The sequence below is a fragment of the Clarias gariepinus genome, chromosome 19 (genome assembly GCF_024256425.1).
Source record: "Clarias gariepinus isolate MV-2021 ecotype Netherlands chromosome 19, CGAR_prim_01v2, whole genome shotgun sequence".
NCBI lineage: Eukaryota > Metazoa > Chordata > Actinopteri > Siluriformes > Clariidae > Clarias > Clarias gariepinus.
The window spans coordinates 7,513,737-7,530,980 of record NC_071118.1 but is presented as its reverse complement, the minus strand read 5'-3'; the positions used below and the strand labels follow the sequence as shown (position 1 = coordinate 7,530,980).

At 41.3% G+C, this 17,244-nt stretch overlaps 1 protein-coding gene across 2 annotated transcripts in view; it reads right to left on the bottom strand.

Moving 5' to 3' along the window:
• Positions 1-17,244, bottom strand: part of ppp3ca (protein phosphatase 3, catalytic subunit, alpha isozyme) — a 61,109-nt gene that overhangs the window by 3,581 nt on the left and 40,284 nt on the right. The window contains exons 3-13 of one of the 2 annotated variants that reach the window (XM_053479183.1): positions 16,283-16,407; positions 15,210-15,321; positions 11,633-11,778; positions 11,385-11,524; positions 3,151-3,228; positions 2,913-3,007; positions 1,903-2,028; positions 1,732-1,809; positions 1,446-1,530; positions 1,233-1,330; positions 754-804 (exon numbers count right to left, since the gene is read on the bottom strand). In XM_053479183.1, the coding sequence (XP_053335158.1) occupies positions 754-804; positions 1,233-1,330; positions 1,446-1,530; positions 1,732-1,809; positions 1,903-2,028; positions 2,913-3,007; positions 3,151-3,228; positions 11,385-11,524; positions 11,633-11,778; positions 15,210-15,321; positions 16,283-16,407 (1,134 nt within the window). The remainder of the gene's footprint in view (positions 1-753; positions 805-1,232; positions 1,331-1,445; positions 1,531-1,731; positions 1,810-1,902; positions 2,029-2,912; positions 3,008-3,150; positions 3,229-11,384; positions 11,525-11,632; positions 11,779-15,209; positions 15,322-16,282; positions 16,408-17,244) is intronic. The other variant, XM_053479184.1, reaches the window with a different exon arrangement.

The window sequence follows — 17,244 nt, the reverse complement described above, 5'->3', positions numbered from 1 at the left end:
CATGCTACACTCACAGTTGCCTCATGAGAGGATGAGAGAAATGCAGCGCTTAACATACCGGCTCAAGTAAATCATGCGTCTGTGTCAGACACCATTTCAAAACATCATGCATTCTTTAGAGTAGATGTCCCTATTTTGGCTACTGTTATCGCCGAGAAAGGGCATTGCAAATATCTGGTGTTTAATTCCTTGTACCACGAAAAAGGAGGTCTGATATATATGCTTGTGCACAAGCACAATAGACTGTACTTAAGTAATTCTTAAGTAATATTTTACTCAAGACTCACTAAATGTACAATGACATAAAACATCAGAAATTGTATGGATGCAGGCAAGCTTAAAGAAGCAGTTTGCAATTCCTCTTCTGTCTGTAAATGAAAAATAATAACAGTTTTCCTTCCTCTGAACCAACCCCACCCTTTGTCCTGGAAACTTTGCCTTTTAAGGAAACGCGGTACAGCTTAAGATATTGGTGTGGTTATTTTCTGGACCTGAAAAAAGTCTGCAATCAAGAAAACCAAGAGCTAGTCTATGGCAATATCTTAAAGTGCTGCTTTCCTAGAAAGTAGTAGTGGTCTTGGAACACTTAAAAAAAAAAGTCACAAACTGCAACTTTAAAATGGTTCCCAGATATGTCCCTTGCCCTTTCTTGGACCTCAATGCATTGCTCTTCTCTGTGATTCCTCTACACCGCTTGTCCTACTGTATGAATGTAAGTTGGACACTAAGCCCAGATACATGTCCTGGATTTACCTTCGCCGTCACTTTCTTCTGTCTCGATGGCTTCGATGGCTTCAATGGTGGCTGGGGGGAGAGGAGGGGACCTGGTTACACTCGAACAAGCCATGCATACGGCAGTAAGGCACAGGCAGCAGTAGTGCACCAGTAGCGACGACTCTGTGAAATGCATGCACGCCAACCAGACTATGGAGCACAGAGCCAGTCAACCCCTCAGGCACACACACGTGTTCCCGGACGCCTGGCCGTCCTTCTTAACCTGCCACAGACTCACAGACGCTCACCTCAACCCAGTTTACCCACTGTGGGGAAACCGACCCCCTGCCATCCAGGCTTTGGGGTCACTCATAGTGCACGTAGTATAGACAGAGGAGCACCCCAAAGCCTGGAGTCTGTCAGAGGATACAGAGAGACAGATGGAAAGACAGGTGGAAGAGACAGGGACAGGTTTAGAAAAGTGCCCAGAGACCCCCGTGTAGGGCTTGTATGCTCACCGCTCTGCAGAGTTTGTTTGCCCCCGGACAGCACACCACTGGGCAGCATGCCAGTTGGGGTCAACCCCTTCAGCGTCAGTACATTCTCGCTTTCCTCTCTGTATACAGCCAAATAAATATACACAAACTCCCATAAGTCTCTCCCAGACCAGAGACATTTCTTGGACATTAGCATACTGAAAGTGACTCAATTACTGAAAGTCCTTCACATACCTGAGCACCGAGAACATCTTGGCCATCTTGCCGATGGCACGGATCTTGTTCCTAATCACCTCTTTTCGTGCAGCTGCAGCGTTGGCTGTGGGCGGACAAAAGATTTCACACTATATTGCCAAAGGGAAAGTGATTTAAATGCAAGGCTTGCTGGGAGCACATCGTGAACTCCTTAAGAACACTGTGAGCTTGCGTTGTGCTCAGGAAGTTTCTGAATACAGAGCTATAAAAGTCAAGACGAACATGAGGTAAGACGGAGTGCAGGAATTTAATGGCAATATCTTACCATCAAAGATCTCGTCTCCATCGTTCATTAGCTCATCATCAGAGCAGATGCTCAACACATTCACCAGCATCTCTGTGACTGCAGGAGAGCGTTAATGGATAATCGGGTCATATATATATATCGTTTAGTGTTTTTCATTTGTGCTGTAGATGACTGAGGGAGAAGATTTACCTTTCTCTCCGACGAAGGGCAGAGACCAGGTGAAGACGTCCATGAAGTTCGGCAGCCAGTAGGGGTGGGGGGAGCAGTTAAACTGTCGAATGTTCATCACGTTGTTCTCGTATTTCAGGACAGCCGCTGCCATGGGAACACAAATACCCGCATTTACACATTGAGAAAAGTGAACTTTCTGAAATCACGAGTGATTTGTTCTCGATTGTTAGGAAGCAAGTGACCGGGCCTTACAAAAAAGATCCAGTTCGATCCTAATCTTAGCGTTCTCTCCCTGAATGGTGTGTCATATGTTCACCTTGTTCCCATAAAACAGTAGCTATTGACCCATCTTTGCAAAATGTATGATTATTATCTATTATTAAACCATGACCAACCATGACTTCGACTTTATACGTTGCTTAGGATCCCAACATCTTGCAACCAACAAGCGCACACGCTCACACACAACAGGGTATTTCGAAACATAAATCAACCAACAACATATCTTTGGAGCGTGAGGGATGTGAGTTACAAACCCCAAATCCTGAAGGTGCGAGGTGACTGCTGATCATTAAGCTACCATACTGCAATACATATCATTTATTACTAATGCTAAATACAGACATAGAACATGTTGAGTACAGTATTAATTACAGGAACATGTTAACATCTCTGTCCCTGACAGTTCTATGAATATAAGTGTGTGTATGTTGTACTGTAAGAAATATCCACTAGATGGCCTCTTCTGACGCCTGAGCTACTGACCCTGTTCCATCAGGAGAAATAAAGCCACATGGATGGAGTCAGTGAAGCTGACAGCCTCTCCCACCCACACATCTCCTCCATCCTACTCTGTTTATTGTAGATAACACTACATGCACACACACACACATACAACACATCGACTGCAGTCAGATTTGTCAATATTATCCAGACAACTTGCTCCGACTTGGTGTTTCTAGCACTTTATAGATTCAATAGAATGTCGAATAGAATCTGAGAAACTGAGAAATGCTAGTTCCATCCACCTTTGTTGTTGTAAACATCAAGGTAGTTTGGTGCGGAAAAGATGGTGATGAGGGACGGGAAGCCGGTGGTCTGACTCTTCCTGTACATCCGGTATCTGTGACAAAACAGACCACACCAAACCAAAGATAGAGTGGCAAGATGCCAGGGGGGACTAGTCACCAAATGAATGAAAATAATCATAGATTGAGGAAAGGTGTGTGTGTGTGTGAGTGAGTCAGAATGTGTCTGCATACATACCCTGCATCTTGTGCTTCATGTGCTCGGATGACTGATAGCAAATTATTATTCTGTAGGAACTCACACACTGCTGGATAACTGTAAGGCAGAATGAGAAACAGAAAGAGCATGCATGTAGTTTAGGCTGCAGTCAGCAGGAGCACTGTAACGTGTGGACAAGTTTCCAGTAGGGGTGTGAAAACACCGGACAAAATCCAGAGGTAGAAATATCAGCACTGTCAGCATGATCTGCTGAAGTCTGACAGTTCCTCACGTCACACACATTACTCAGGGTTTAACCGCTCTCCAATATAAACACGCCATGTCCATATCTCAATATGTATTTTTTAGAAAGGTTTCCAGAAAGATAGTTGTTGTCGGTCTTCCTCACACAACTTGCCAAAGGTTTTACGTCGGATGCCCTTCTTAAAGCGACCCTCCCATTTTATTCGGGCTTGGGACCGGCACTGCATCCAGTGGTTAGGGCTTGGGGAGGAATTGAACCCAGGCCTTCCACATGGCTGGCCACCAATGCCCATAATTTCCAGAAAGATAGTATTTCTGGTAATTAAAGAATTACAAAATTTGGCATAGACAAAACGGAAGTAAAGGATTTGATATGTTTCGGTGTTGATCTTGACTTAGTTTCACTTTCCTTTGCACTTGATATTGACTTGGCCTTGATTTCCTTAATTCACGGTCTTGTATAGGATCTGCTACTTTAATCATAATGGCCCCCCCGGGCAAACATAATTTCTATACAGTGCTGTTATTGTATACAGTTGTGGGAGATTTAAATTCTTCAAAATGCAAAAAGAACAAAAATCTAACCCGCACTTCAGAATAGGTGTAAGATACCGGCTAGGTTCTAAATTTTACTCTTTGCTCAAGACATATAGAGAGTGTTTTAGTGGTGATTAAAAGATTTGACATCAACGTTGCTAAGCAACTAGGGGGAAAAAACAGACACCAAGCATAAACTACAGTAACTATTCGCTCACTGATTTTGCTAGCTACTGTAGCATCACATTTCATCATTAAGTTTTATATGTATTTAAAGTAAAGGCGAAGCGAGAGCTGAAACATAATTCTCCACCAAAATGTTCCTCATCTACATAGACATTTTTGCGTCAGATTTAGTGGTAGCACTGAAAGCAAACCTAAATCCTGCTGTTACCGCTATACCAAAAAATGTACACGATGGATCCGATTTGGGCGCTATCAATAAATCACGAATAGTAAAGGAGGAATCTTCTTTAAACACAACGAACACATCCAGTAGCACATGACACAAGCACAGAAGGAACACACAAATAATTATACATATGCTGACAGTTATATTATAGCTTAATGCTTGAAATGTCTTCACACACACACACACACACACAATAGACCCTGCAGATTGCTCACATGCTTTTGTTATAATTATTACAAAGTGTGCCAGATGTTATGGTCAATATCTATTGTGAACATATGTGCAATGTTTTGGGGTTAAACTGTGAGTTTTTAGACCTTTACATAATAAAATGCGGGTTCGCCATGGAGAGTGCACATAATTCTGCCCTGTCAAGAGCTAATGGAGCGTGCAGTATGATCTAATGGAGAGGAGCTCGTCCTGTGGCTTGTGTGTAGCCTACAGCCAGATTTCCTCCTTTGTGTGCAAGTGAGAAACGCAGCAGCTTGGAGAAAAGCAGGTTCTACACCAGGAAGCCAACGTGAAAAAGTCCTTTCTAGCACTCTGCTTTGAGCTACAGCATCTGCTAACGAGTGGCAACCCCATCGCGATACTACTGCTATCCTAGACAAATCAGTGCTTCCTCTGTCTCTGTCTCCTTCTTACTCACTGTCTTGCTCGCTCCAATTTGGGCTGGAGGAGTGGGTCGTCATGGCAACACCACACTGCAAAGCCCCAGGGGATTGTGGGATAGATCGCAGAGCTGTGTTGACGCTGCTTCTGGCCGCAGTGTGGGCCTTGCTCCCTTTCCCTCCCTCCCTCCCTCTGGTCTTTCTTTCATTCCTTAGCGATCCCTCTCGATCTCTCACACACATTATACGCTACTGCTGAGTAAAGCATTATTTAGGCCATTTGGCGTCGTGGCGCACACACGCCTTCCTTCCTTCTCAAAGATGTCTCTTTAAAGACTCGCATAACTGTGGTGTAGAAAACCGTCACGGGAATCCTAAGCACTGCACAGATCAATGAAATGATCAAATAAAAATGGCACACTGCTGAGGTAAGGTGCCACTCTGTAGGAGTCCAGTGACACAACATAATACGAACATCTGAAAGCATACACATATTGGAGACCCAGATAACCTAAAGAGGATGTGCTATTGAAGCCGCCACTGCGGAAACAAACATTCTCAGGTATCCTACGTAAAGTAGCTTAGCATTAAATTTATTTTCACAGCTTTTTTTTTTTTAAACCCACATCACCGATTTTTTTTTCACCTATAGTGTACTAAATGTATTGTGTATATAACTCTTGTACCAAGAAATAAATAATCTAATTTAATTCTAAACTCATAGATGATTAGGCTTATATGGTTTTATCTGCAAACTTGATTATGGAGCTTGAGTCATGAACCATTATGCAGTCGTGGATGAAGAGAGTAGAGAAGAGGACTAAACATACAGCCCTGTGGGATGCAGTAAGATAGTGGAGGACGTGGTTGTCAACCTAACAGACTACAGTGTGCTGACAACAGCACTCAGTTAACTTCATTGTGGGTTACTGGTGGACTAAAAGGAGACATGCTTAGCTAACTCAGTATGATGCATGTGGCTGACTATAACCAATATACAGCCAGTTTTTACAATATTTACAAGATAACTGGTGCAGCATAACCTTGGGGAGTATTAGTAGAGTGAACTAGCTAGCTAACAACTTGGTAGCTAGGTAATTTAAAATAAACACTTTTAATTATAACATTACTTAAATGTTAGCAATTAGAAATAAACACTTAATTATAACATTACTTAAATGTTAGCAATTAAAAATGAACACTTTTAATTATAACATTGCTTAAATGTTATTTAGGTAATGCTGGTGCAGAAACCTGCCTAGCTAGTAAGTTGTTAGCTAGCTAGGTGACTCAGCTAATACTTCCCAAGGTTATGCTGCACCAGTTAATCCTGTTACTTTCAAACTTTTATAGCAATAAGATGAAACTTGTATAAAATGTTTTAATGTTATGTGGTACCACATGTATATTTTAAGTTGTATAAAGGGATCTCTCTGCCTATAGGGTTTACCCCCCAAAATACAAAAAAGATACACAAGGAGTATGTGTAAAATGTTCACGTCATTTTGTTTTATAATATAAACTTGAATTATTACTTGGATATGATATATCAATATATAGTACTCTAATTATTTATTATTATATTCAGTATAACCTAATCTATCGGCGGCATGGTGGCTTAGTGATTAGCACTGTTGCCTTGCACCTCCAGGGTCTGGGTTTAACTCCTGTCTGTGGGCATGGAGTTTACATGTTCTACCCGTGCTTGATGTGTTTCTTCTGGGCACTCTGTTTTCCTCCTAAAGACAAGGAAATTGTGGTAACTGGTGGACCGAAATTGCCTGTATTGTGTGTGTGTGCTCTTTGATGAATTGGCATACCGTCCAGGATGTACCTACAGTATATATTGAAGCAGATATTCAAGTATCAAGATATGCCAGTGCAAAACTTTCAAAGTTAAAATTATAGTAAACTTAGACAATGAACAGCTACGCTAATTTAATATTAACTTTTATAAATGATATCGGTCCCCTGAGACCAGTCATAGTGGGATATAAGTTAATGGAAAAAGTTAATGCTGGTCATGATACAAAGGCACCAGTACACCTAATGTAACATAGCTTGCCATGCACAGAGCCTGGAAGGTAAAGAGCCCAAGGCCACTGACCTCCACACTACCGAGATCTCCAGTCGCGCACCAGACTGTTCCAGTTTTGGCTTACTGTTATTAAAGGCAACTGTCCCCACACCCTGCTTTGCTCAGTAGATTTTAAACCACAATAATTTTAAGCGTTTTTTTTTTTTAGATAAAGTACATACCACATTTCCAAACATCCCCTGTAAGGTGGGTAACTCAGACTGCTGTCGCGTAACTCCTCACTTGATTACATGAATTTGCATGAACGCTGAAAGGCATGCTCAAGATTTTGATTAGCTATGTTTGATCACAGGAGCTAGGAATAAGTTCAAATAGCTGTCCAATCAAGCATAATTTAATGTTCCACATCATTGTACTAACCTGTAATCTAATTTCTAATGATGATTGGATCTCTGGTGTTCTGTCACGTAATAAGAACTTGTTACTGGAAGTGCTTTTTACCAACGGCGCTTGGACCCTGCACATATTTTAATTGTAGTTTACACTGCACTGAATGGGATGCATCCAAATAATGTCAACCTGAATCCCAGTAAGACTTTAGGAATAGTGCTTTTGATATACTTTTTTGATGGCCTAAATCTGCCTGGTTTGTGTGAGTGGGTAGAAATCTCAAGCAAAGAATGTTAATACACCAGTATTATTATTATTAGGGCTATCAATATTAACGCTTTAACCCATGTGATTTTTTTTTTTAAAGCAAATTAATCATATGACAAAGTTTGACCCAAATGGCTTCCCATAAAATGTTGCACGGTTACCCGGCCGAGTGTGATAATGGGAATGACAACTTGAGAATACCAATTAGCCTAATCTGCATGCATGTTTTTGGACTGTGGGACGAAACCCCAAGTACGAGGAGAACATGCAAACTCCATGTACACAGAGGCGGAAATCAGACTTGTAATGTTTAAGATATTATAAAACTGCATAATGTTACCTCCTATAACAGCATTTTTTTTTCAACATTGCACATTTATTATACAAGTAAATCTGTGATTAAATAGATTAAACTTTTTAATCGATTGTCAGCACTTAATTATTAAGTACGTAGTAGTCAACAAACCGTGATCGTACTGTAAATGTTTTCATGCTGGAAAGGATCCGATGAGAACCTGTGCCTTAATAAACATAAATGCAGTTGTAGACTCATGCTGACTCTTCATAACCTGGCGATTAAGGGGGGAAGAAAAACTGCTGCTGTGACTCTTACATAATAGACAAGATTAATGGAAATACACAGAGCATCGTTTGCGCTTCAGAAGCAGCCTTGGATGAGGAAGAGGAGCATCACTACTGCGGCGTGAAGAATGAACACAGCTCATGCACATGGACACACATTTATGCAGCCACCCCCACACACATCCACACACACACACACACACACACACACTGCAGACTGGTCACTCCCTGGAGCAGGGAATAGAAGGTAATGAAAGTGATGATTGTTTTGAGAAAGAGAGAGAGAGAGAACGAAAGAGCAAGAAAGAGAGAATATTAGTCCAAATGGCCTCAAGACAGGCTTTGGCTCTGCATAGTAACCTAATGATGAATCAAGCACTGCAATTGATTGGCCCAAATCTGCTGCAGTTTTCTCCTGGCTCACTGCTGCACTGATTCCTTCACTGTGTCTCACCCACATCCACATCAAGATTACGAGGGATAGAACCACAGATGAATACATGTGTGGTGTGGGTTTTTGTGTACTGTGCAGTCTGGGTCTCTGCAGCACTTGAGGTGATGGTGGTAATGAGTTTCTTGAGGTTGTGTGTTTCACATTACCATGACCAGCCATCCTTCAATCTATCAGAGAGAGAGAGAGAGAGAGAGAGAGAGAGAAAGAATACTCCCCACCCTCAAGTAGTGCAACGTGGGAAGCCAGCCATCCATCATGGCAGACCAAGAAGCACAGCTCAGAGGCTTAAACACACACACACACACACACTTCCAGGGGGCTGTAGTGTGTGAAACTGCAAACCGGATATGTGTAAAGACTATGGTTTGTAGGTCTACACATGCTTAATGAGCCTGCATTGGATTTTCCCTTAAACCAGGCGAATGTATAAAACATGAATGTGGGCGCACAGAGGCTCTAATGTGTCCAAGAGGGGGGTAATGCAGTGTGTGATGTGATCTCCTGCAGTGCGAGATAGTCTGTGGGTGTACAGAAGCGCATTCGTAGATCTCCGGACTGTCACAATTCCTCAACCGTAATCCTGTAAAGTTACTACACGAATGTGGTTTAATATTAATGAGCCTCTGACATGATAGATAGTCAGATAGTCAGATAGACAGCGTATACCGTGATAGATAAACACACATTAGCAGACTATGAGTTCATCTCATTAATCATGGAGGATGAAAACGATGACCGTCTCCTTTCTGCTGGATACAACACAACGTCTACCGAGTGGAAGAAAGCCATTTAAGTGCGAAACCAATAAGCGAGTGTGAAATGTATCATTATTATCGCATGTAATATCATGTTTAGCACATATTTTTTTTGTTCAGTGTAAAATTTATCTGCAAATGTACGGTATGCCTAACTTCAAAATAAGGTGAAAATGAGTACGCCACAAGCAAAGTGCATTTATGCGGTCCATTTTCCGGAAAGAGAAAAAGTCTCAATAGACTTGCACTTGCAAATGTTGTAAACAACTTTTTTTTTCGTAATTTTTGAATGAATTAATAATTCATAAAACTTTATTTAAATTAGGAATAAAACATGCCATGGGGTGCTAGTGATTATTCCTCTAAAACAGTACATCATATAAAGTCATTTTTATTCCTTCATACATCCTCTACAGGTTCGTGGAAGCCTGGAGCCTATCCCAGGACACTTTGGGTACATCCTGGACAAGGTGCCAATCCATCACACTGTTAATCCACATGTCTTTAGACTGTTCAAGGGAACCCACCAAGCATGGGCGGATTGTGTAAACACAAACTGAGACGGGAATCGAACCCTTGACCTTGGGTAGCTCTGGCCCCTTAGGGCAGGACTCCTGGTGTGCTGTGGTGTCTGGCACGGGATGTTAGCGATGGATCGATTGGGTGCTGTGGGTTGCAGGGTGGGGGCATACTAATGCTTGGGCTTGTTTGTCCTGTGAAACCTTGGTCGGATTGAAACCTGTTGAAATTGAAGGCCGGATCAACAACTTCAAACTTTTGGCCTGTTTTTATTTGTTTTACATCAGTTCTGTTGGATCGTGCTGGCATGAATGAGCCTGGGTGCCAATGATCCTGTCACCAGTTTGCAGGTACATTAGTGATAATCAACAAAATTCAATACACCTGCTGGTTTATGGCTGATTTGGGTAGTTATATTGATTGATATGGAAATTCCACAAGATAACCTTAGTTCCTGTTATTACTTTCATTAGGACAGCTATAAGTGCTCTCTCAAAATCATCTTTTACTTTCTTTTTAATAAAAAGTTAATGAAAAACCTGGCATCATGCCATCTTAATTTCTCTTCCTGAACAGTATAAAGTGGAGACAACTTCCATAAAAGTTAAATAAACTTCTGTCTTTATCTTTTTACTTAAAGCTTTACCATATTAACAAATTTATTGTAAGTGTCCACCAAGTATAATAGAAACGACAGCGCATTATAGCTAATTACTATAATCTTCTGCTTTAAATTACACTAAGGTCGCAGCTGCTGGTATAGAAAATTAACTAATCAGTTTCAAGAATCAACAGAGCTGTGGTGTAATATATAGAAATTATTTTGACCGTTTCATGGATCATGAACCTTTACTGCTCAAACACACAAAGCTTTTTTAAAATTAATTTTTAAAATGATATCCCTTTCCTCCGGGAAACACACAAATACCCTCAAGGAGACACACATGCCCTCGATTGTTCCATCAGATATTCAGCGGAGAGTGTGAAATATTCACGGCCTGGTGGTACGTGTGGGAAGAGCAGTGAGAGAGAAAAAAAGAGTGAGAGAGAAAGAGAGAGAGAGAGAGAGAGAGAGAGAGAATGTTATCAGCCTGCAGAACCTGGACAGACTGTATAGCTGATGATGATGATGATGATGATGATGACTGATCTCGCTCTCTCTCTCTCTCTCTCTCTCCATAAAGGAAAATGGAGATGAGAGAAATGAATACAAATTACATTGAAACAAAAGAAATTATCGTAAAGAAGTCTCTCTTTGTCTCTCCCATCAGCACACACACACACACACACACACCTCTTTATCCTCACACTCATACAAACTCAAACAAAACATAATCCTTATCGACACATCACAAAAGCAGGTTTACAACGCCAGAAACAGTGTGTTAAACAAAAGCCTGTTAAACCCAGAAATGTGTGTGTGTGTGTGTTTTTTTCTTTTTACCTGTAGAAGTAGGAGCAGCCTCTGACTGTATTATGGCTGAAGTACTCCTGGCTCTTCTCATTGCCAAAATCCTCCAGGGGGTCTGACCACAGGAGATCACACATGGGCCCGAATGCTGGGGGCTCCTTAAACCGATCCAACTAGGCCACACAGAGATGTATAGTGATGAGTAAAGAAGAAGACGTTAAATGATCTGTTGCCCAGTTCCCCCTGACTGCAAAAGAAGTGGAACTGAAAGGACTTAGCACCTTCTTAATGTCATCTAAATTGTGTATTTCTGGGGACAGGCCACCGTGAACACACAGGAACTGCTGGTTCATGAGAGCGGCCAACGGAAGGCAGTCGAACGCATCCATACAGGAGTCATACACCTGCTCTGAATACTTGATTTTACCTGAGAGAGAAAACATCGGCACAGAGAGTTCTGGGTGAGAGATATTTTAACCACATAGAATAGTCAGTTTCAATCATATCTGATATCCACTCATGGATCACTTGAATAGGAATTCATGCAATTATCCAATCAGTCAGTCATATAGTAGGAGTGCAATGGATGCAGCTTCTGGTCAAGAGCTTCAGTTTAATATTCACATTGGAAATCAGAATGACGGAATATGTGATCTCACTGACTTTGACATTATCAAATACCGTGCCGGTTGTTAGTGCCAGAAGTGCTGGTTTATGGCAGTGGTACGTGTGGGAAGAACAGAAAATGTTTTTTTTTTTTTTTTTAGCACAGAGTTTCCAAAGAATGGTGCAAAAAAACAAAAACTGCAACAAAACACATTCTGTATTTGGCAGATATATGTGCAAAAAAACCGAGAAAGGTCAAAAGAGAATGGTCGGATTGGTTTAAGCTAAGTGAGTACAGTACACTAAAAATTCCACGTCTCGCAGTTGATGTTCTCCAACTGTGCTACAGAGTAATTATGGCGAGAAATGTGCGGATGGAGAAGTTTAAAGAAGGAGAAACCAGCAAGAAGACAAATCATGCACTCGGAGACCATCAACTGTGACAAAGGGGATTTTCAAAGAGGATTCAAGAGTTGGGTTCAAATGCATTACTTGTGATGGAGACTATGTTGAGTAGTACACTCTAAATCAGCCATAACATTAACACATTAACCATGATTATCAGTTATATACCAGTAAACTGGGGACAGGATCATGGGCAAACCAGCCTGGTGGATCTGATTACACAGATAAAACAATGCAGCACAAATCACAGGATACAGAAATGAGTAGTCACCTCTCGAGTTTTTCTAGTCCGAATCATTCATTCTTTTGTCATGTGACTCCCACAGACGTTATGCAATGCAATGGATTCAAAAGAACGAACGACTCGGACTAGAAGACTCATGAGAAGAACCGCTCAATTCGGTTTCCTGTGTAAAGCACTGCATAGCGTCTATGTGGCAAAGGAACGAACAATTCGGACCAGACGATATGAGAGGTGAACATTTTATTTTATTACTAAACAAAAGAATTAAATTAACTAAATGACTCAAAAACAGAGTCACTAAAATGATCCCATCACTACCCATCAGACAAAGAGCCCAAGACAGCCACGAGTCCTTCAAACTCCCTAGATCTCAATCTAATTCAACACTACTGTGATGCATTGGACAACAATTCTGGGGGCCTACCACACAACCCACAACAACCAAAGGTCAATGTCCTGGTGCTAGACATCACAGCACACCCCCATAGTCACTGCAGAGCCAAGCCACAGGGCCAAAGCTGCCAAAGCCTTTGTTAGAATCTTAATGGTTTTAATATTATGGCTGATCAGTGTATATAGTTTTTTTTACTGTTCTTACTCTGTAACTTGGCTAGATAACATTTGCCCAGTAAACATGTCTATTCCTTAAACTCTTGAAACCGTGAAACAGCTGCTGATTTTTTTTTTTTTTTTTCGTGTGCTCTCATTCTTCCAGTTGAACTTTTCTAGCCCTCCTGGGTGTCTCCCTGCATTACAAACAAACCAAAGTAACACTGCCGCGAGTCTGGTAAAGGTCCCTCTCTGCGTGGGACGACGTGTGTGTTCCCTTTTTTTTCATTAAATCTTAATTCGCTGCCTCTCAGAGGTATTGGTATCCATGGTGACAGGTCAGCAGAGTAGGTACAGAAATAGGTTGCCACCAGCTCGGCACTTGCCCCCCTTCACCTGTGTCTGTATTCTGTCACTGGCCCTCATGGGATAGGTCTACTTGTGCGCATTATCTCATCATGTGTTTTGCAGCCTTTACTTACAGTCAGTTGCTTCTCCCTTAAGAACAAAGCTATTTTCACATTATGCACCTGATCGAACACTTCTACTTACTAAACTCGCACAAAACCTATTATGTCTCCTGTTCCAAACAGCGCACTTACGATTCTCTTTCAGGTCAATCGTGCCAAGTTCTTTCATTTTGAGGTTCTCTATGGGTCCTTAATGGGGCAAAGTCTTTAGTAATGTAGAATTAATCAAACATCGAAATCTTACTCACTATAAAACAAAAGTTAGGAGGATTTAAAACAACATAGGCCAAAAGTATTTGGACAACTGCTTGTTGAACATCCCGTTGCAGATTTAGTTACTTTGCTGTTATAACATGAACATGCAGGCTTGGATATGAAAACGCAGAGCATTCTTTCATTTCCTGTGGAAACGTTTACCATTCCGTTTGTTTTATTATTTCTTTTTTTGAATGACATACACTTTACTGATGATTGGATTGTCAAGCACTTATAAAATTCTTAAAAAAAAATACATGACATTTAGGAATTTCTTTTCTCTTCACCTGGCTAGTGTGTAAAGAACTACATTTATGATATATGTTTGGCCATATAAGAGAAGTGCATTAGTGTAGCAGGGAATTATATAGAGAAATAAAGGGAGTCATAACCATGTTCTGTTATCCTGCATAATGAAAGTCCTGGTTTGACATGAACACCCATCGATAGATGATATACAGTAAATGATTATAGGAGGTAACATGTTTGGAAGGCGGTCCACTGCCATACATGTTACATTATACGTAACAAGTAATTATATTAAGATTCATCATTGGTGACTTGTTGTAGTATAAGAGGAACAAAGCATTTTGGGATGTGGTCTGCTTTGTGTTGGACAAATTATTAATAACAAAATGGCGCGATGTATTTTACTCACTCATCGTCTATACTGCTTTATCCTGAATATAGGGTTGCGGGGGGGCCTAGAGCCTATCCCAGGAAACCTATGGCACGAGGTGGGGAATATCCTGCACAAGGTACCAATCCTCCGCACAGCACACACACATACTACGGGCAATTTTGGAATGCCAATTAGCCTAATCTTTCAGTCTTTGGGAGGAAACCCACCAAGCACGAGGAGAACATGCAAACTTCATGCACACCGGAATCGAACCCGGACCCCAAAGGGGCAAGGCAACAGTGCTTACCACTACACCACTGAGTTGTATTTTATTCCTTACAGCATAATGTATAAGTCTTCTCCCAGCTAATCTACTAGATAAGGCAACCTTACCTCTAATCTATGACGATCCCAGCTTTTGTGTTTGGTGGCCAGAATAAACCACTCATGATCATTTCTTCTCGAAGAGACATTTGAATAACTAAAACTCAGACATGCTAATCAGTAATTGCTGGGGACGGCATGCTCTGAATTTGAGGACAAACTGCTCGCTCTCAAGTCCCTGAAGTAGAACATGCAGAATTATGAGTAAAAACAGAAGCTCTTGTTCCGAGCGCTAAATAATACTGCAGAATGCTGCATGGGTAAGAGAAAAAAGTGGCAGGAAGGAAGAAAGGAAAGGAATAAAAGCATGAATCCATACTTACATTCTTGTTTGAAGGTGAAATATTCTGTCAAATGTCTACATTCATGATTTCCTCTCAGTAAAAATAGCGTCTTTGGGTAGAGGATTTTCAATGACCAAAGATATAAAACACACTGCAGGCAAAAACAGAGGTGCAGAGTAAGTGGGATGCATTTGTGACAAATTGCACCATTACACGCCATTACAGTACATCAATCGTCATCCTCTATAACTGTTACTATAAACAGTCTCAACAGAGTAGGAAGTAATAATGGAGGCATGCTTGCACTTTTGATTGATACCCGTAACACCTCAGTAATCAATATAATCAATATAATCGCTAACCATCATTGATGCATGTTAATGTACTTTAAAACCCTTTCATTATTTTTTCCCCCAGACAATATATTGATCTGGAGCTGAATTAGACGACAAAATTTTAAATAGACTAAAACCTTTGAACTGAAATCATTATATATAACATCGAAATTATACATATTGTTAAATCATATATATCACTCACTTACCATCTATACCACTTTATACCTCCTGTATAGAGGGTCACAGAGGGCCTGGAGCCTATCCCAGGAGACTTAGAGCACAAGGAGGGGTACCAATTCATCACAGGGCACACACATACATGCTCATTCACACACACTATGGGAACGCCAATTCGCCTAATCTGTATGTCTTTGGACTGTGGGAGGAAACCGGAGTACCCAGAGGAAACCCACCAAACGCAAGGAGAACATGCGAACTCCATGCACACAGAGCAGAAGCAGGAACCTAACCCGGACCGTGGATGTGCAAGGCGGCAGTGGTAACCACTACACCACCTCATATAACGTTTAAATAAATTTAGATATAATAGGGTTAATCATAAGGTTTTCTATTTCACCGAATGTGCAACTGATTTTTGACCCACTTTGTGTTTCTTTAGTCACCTGGTGTACTGGATTCACAGCCTGTCCTAGGAACACTGGGCAGGAGGTGAAGATTCACAGGGCGCCATTCACACACTCATTCAAAACCAGGGGCCATTTCGAGTAGCAGCAGGTTTTTGAGATGCTGGTGTTTGACATGTGTTGCTCTCACCTCGATGCTGAAATATCCCCGGTCCACGTAGTCTCCTAGGAAGAGGTATCGCGTTGTAGCGGGCGAGCCCCCTACTTCGAATAGCTTCATCAGGTCAAAGAACTGCCCATGGATGTCCCCACACACTGGCAAAGAAAGAGACATGAATAGCGAGAGAGAGAGAGAGAGAGAGAGAGAGAGAGTTAGGGAATAGAGCCTATTAATCTCTACCACCAGGAGAATCACTCCATAGAAACCTTGTATGTAGTTTGTTACAAGTCTGTAGAGGCACTGCATCACTCCCCCTCCAGTCTACTTATTGACTGCATAAATGATAAAACTGAAAAAAGAAACCGATGTACAGAAAGATTTTGTGAACTCGAGTGTATACGTGGGGATTGGCGCGTCTGTGTGTATTTATGACGGTAAGTGCAGAAGATCCTATGGCCAGAAGATCACTGTTGTCTTTCAGTTTGATGATTTTTTCCCTGAGGAGGAGGAAGCGAGCGAGCGAGAGCGAGAGAGAGAGAGAGAGAGAGAGATGCAAACTCCAGTTGCCATGGTGACATGAATTTGATGAGGATAAATAATGAAATAAATGAGGAGTTTTCATTTCTCTTGCCTTTGCTCAGCGTTGGCATGGAGATGCTGCCTAAGCGTTTACCCAAGTGGCCCAACAGCCAGTTTATATCTGAATGTAGTTGTGGCCTCAGGACATATTAAAGAGATTGTATTTACAACATACGAACATACGATACACTATGGTGCAATATACATCCAAATCACAGCACTCTTGTGTTATCAGTATCAATGCATGTGCTTGGTGAGGTGGAACAATGTGAGTTGTTGTTCTATGCAGCTTATATTAAATACCAGCTAATACAAGCTAACAAGTGAGTTATGCTAGAATGTTTAGCCGCTAGCAAAGCCGGTTTTGTAAGCTAATCATGATATTTGTTTATCTTACCATATCCACATTAAAG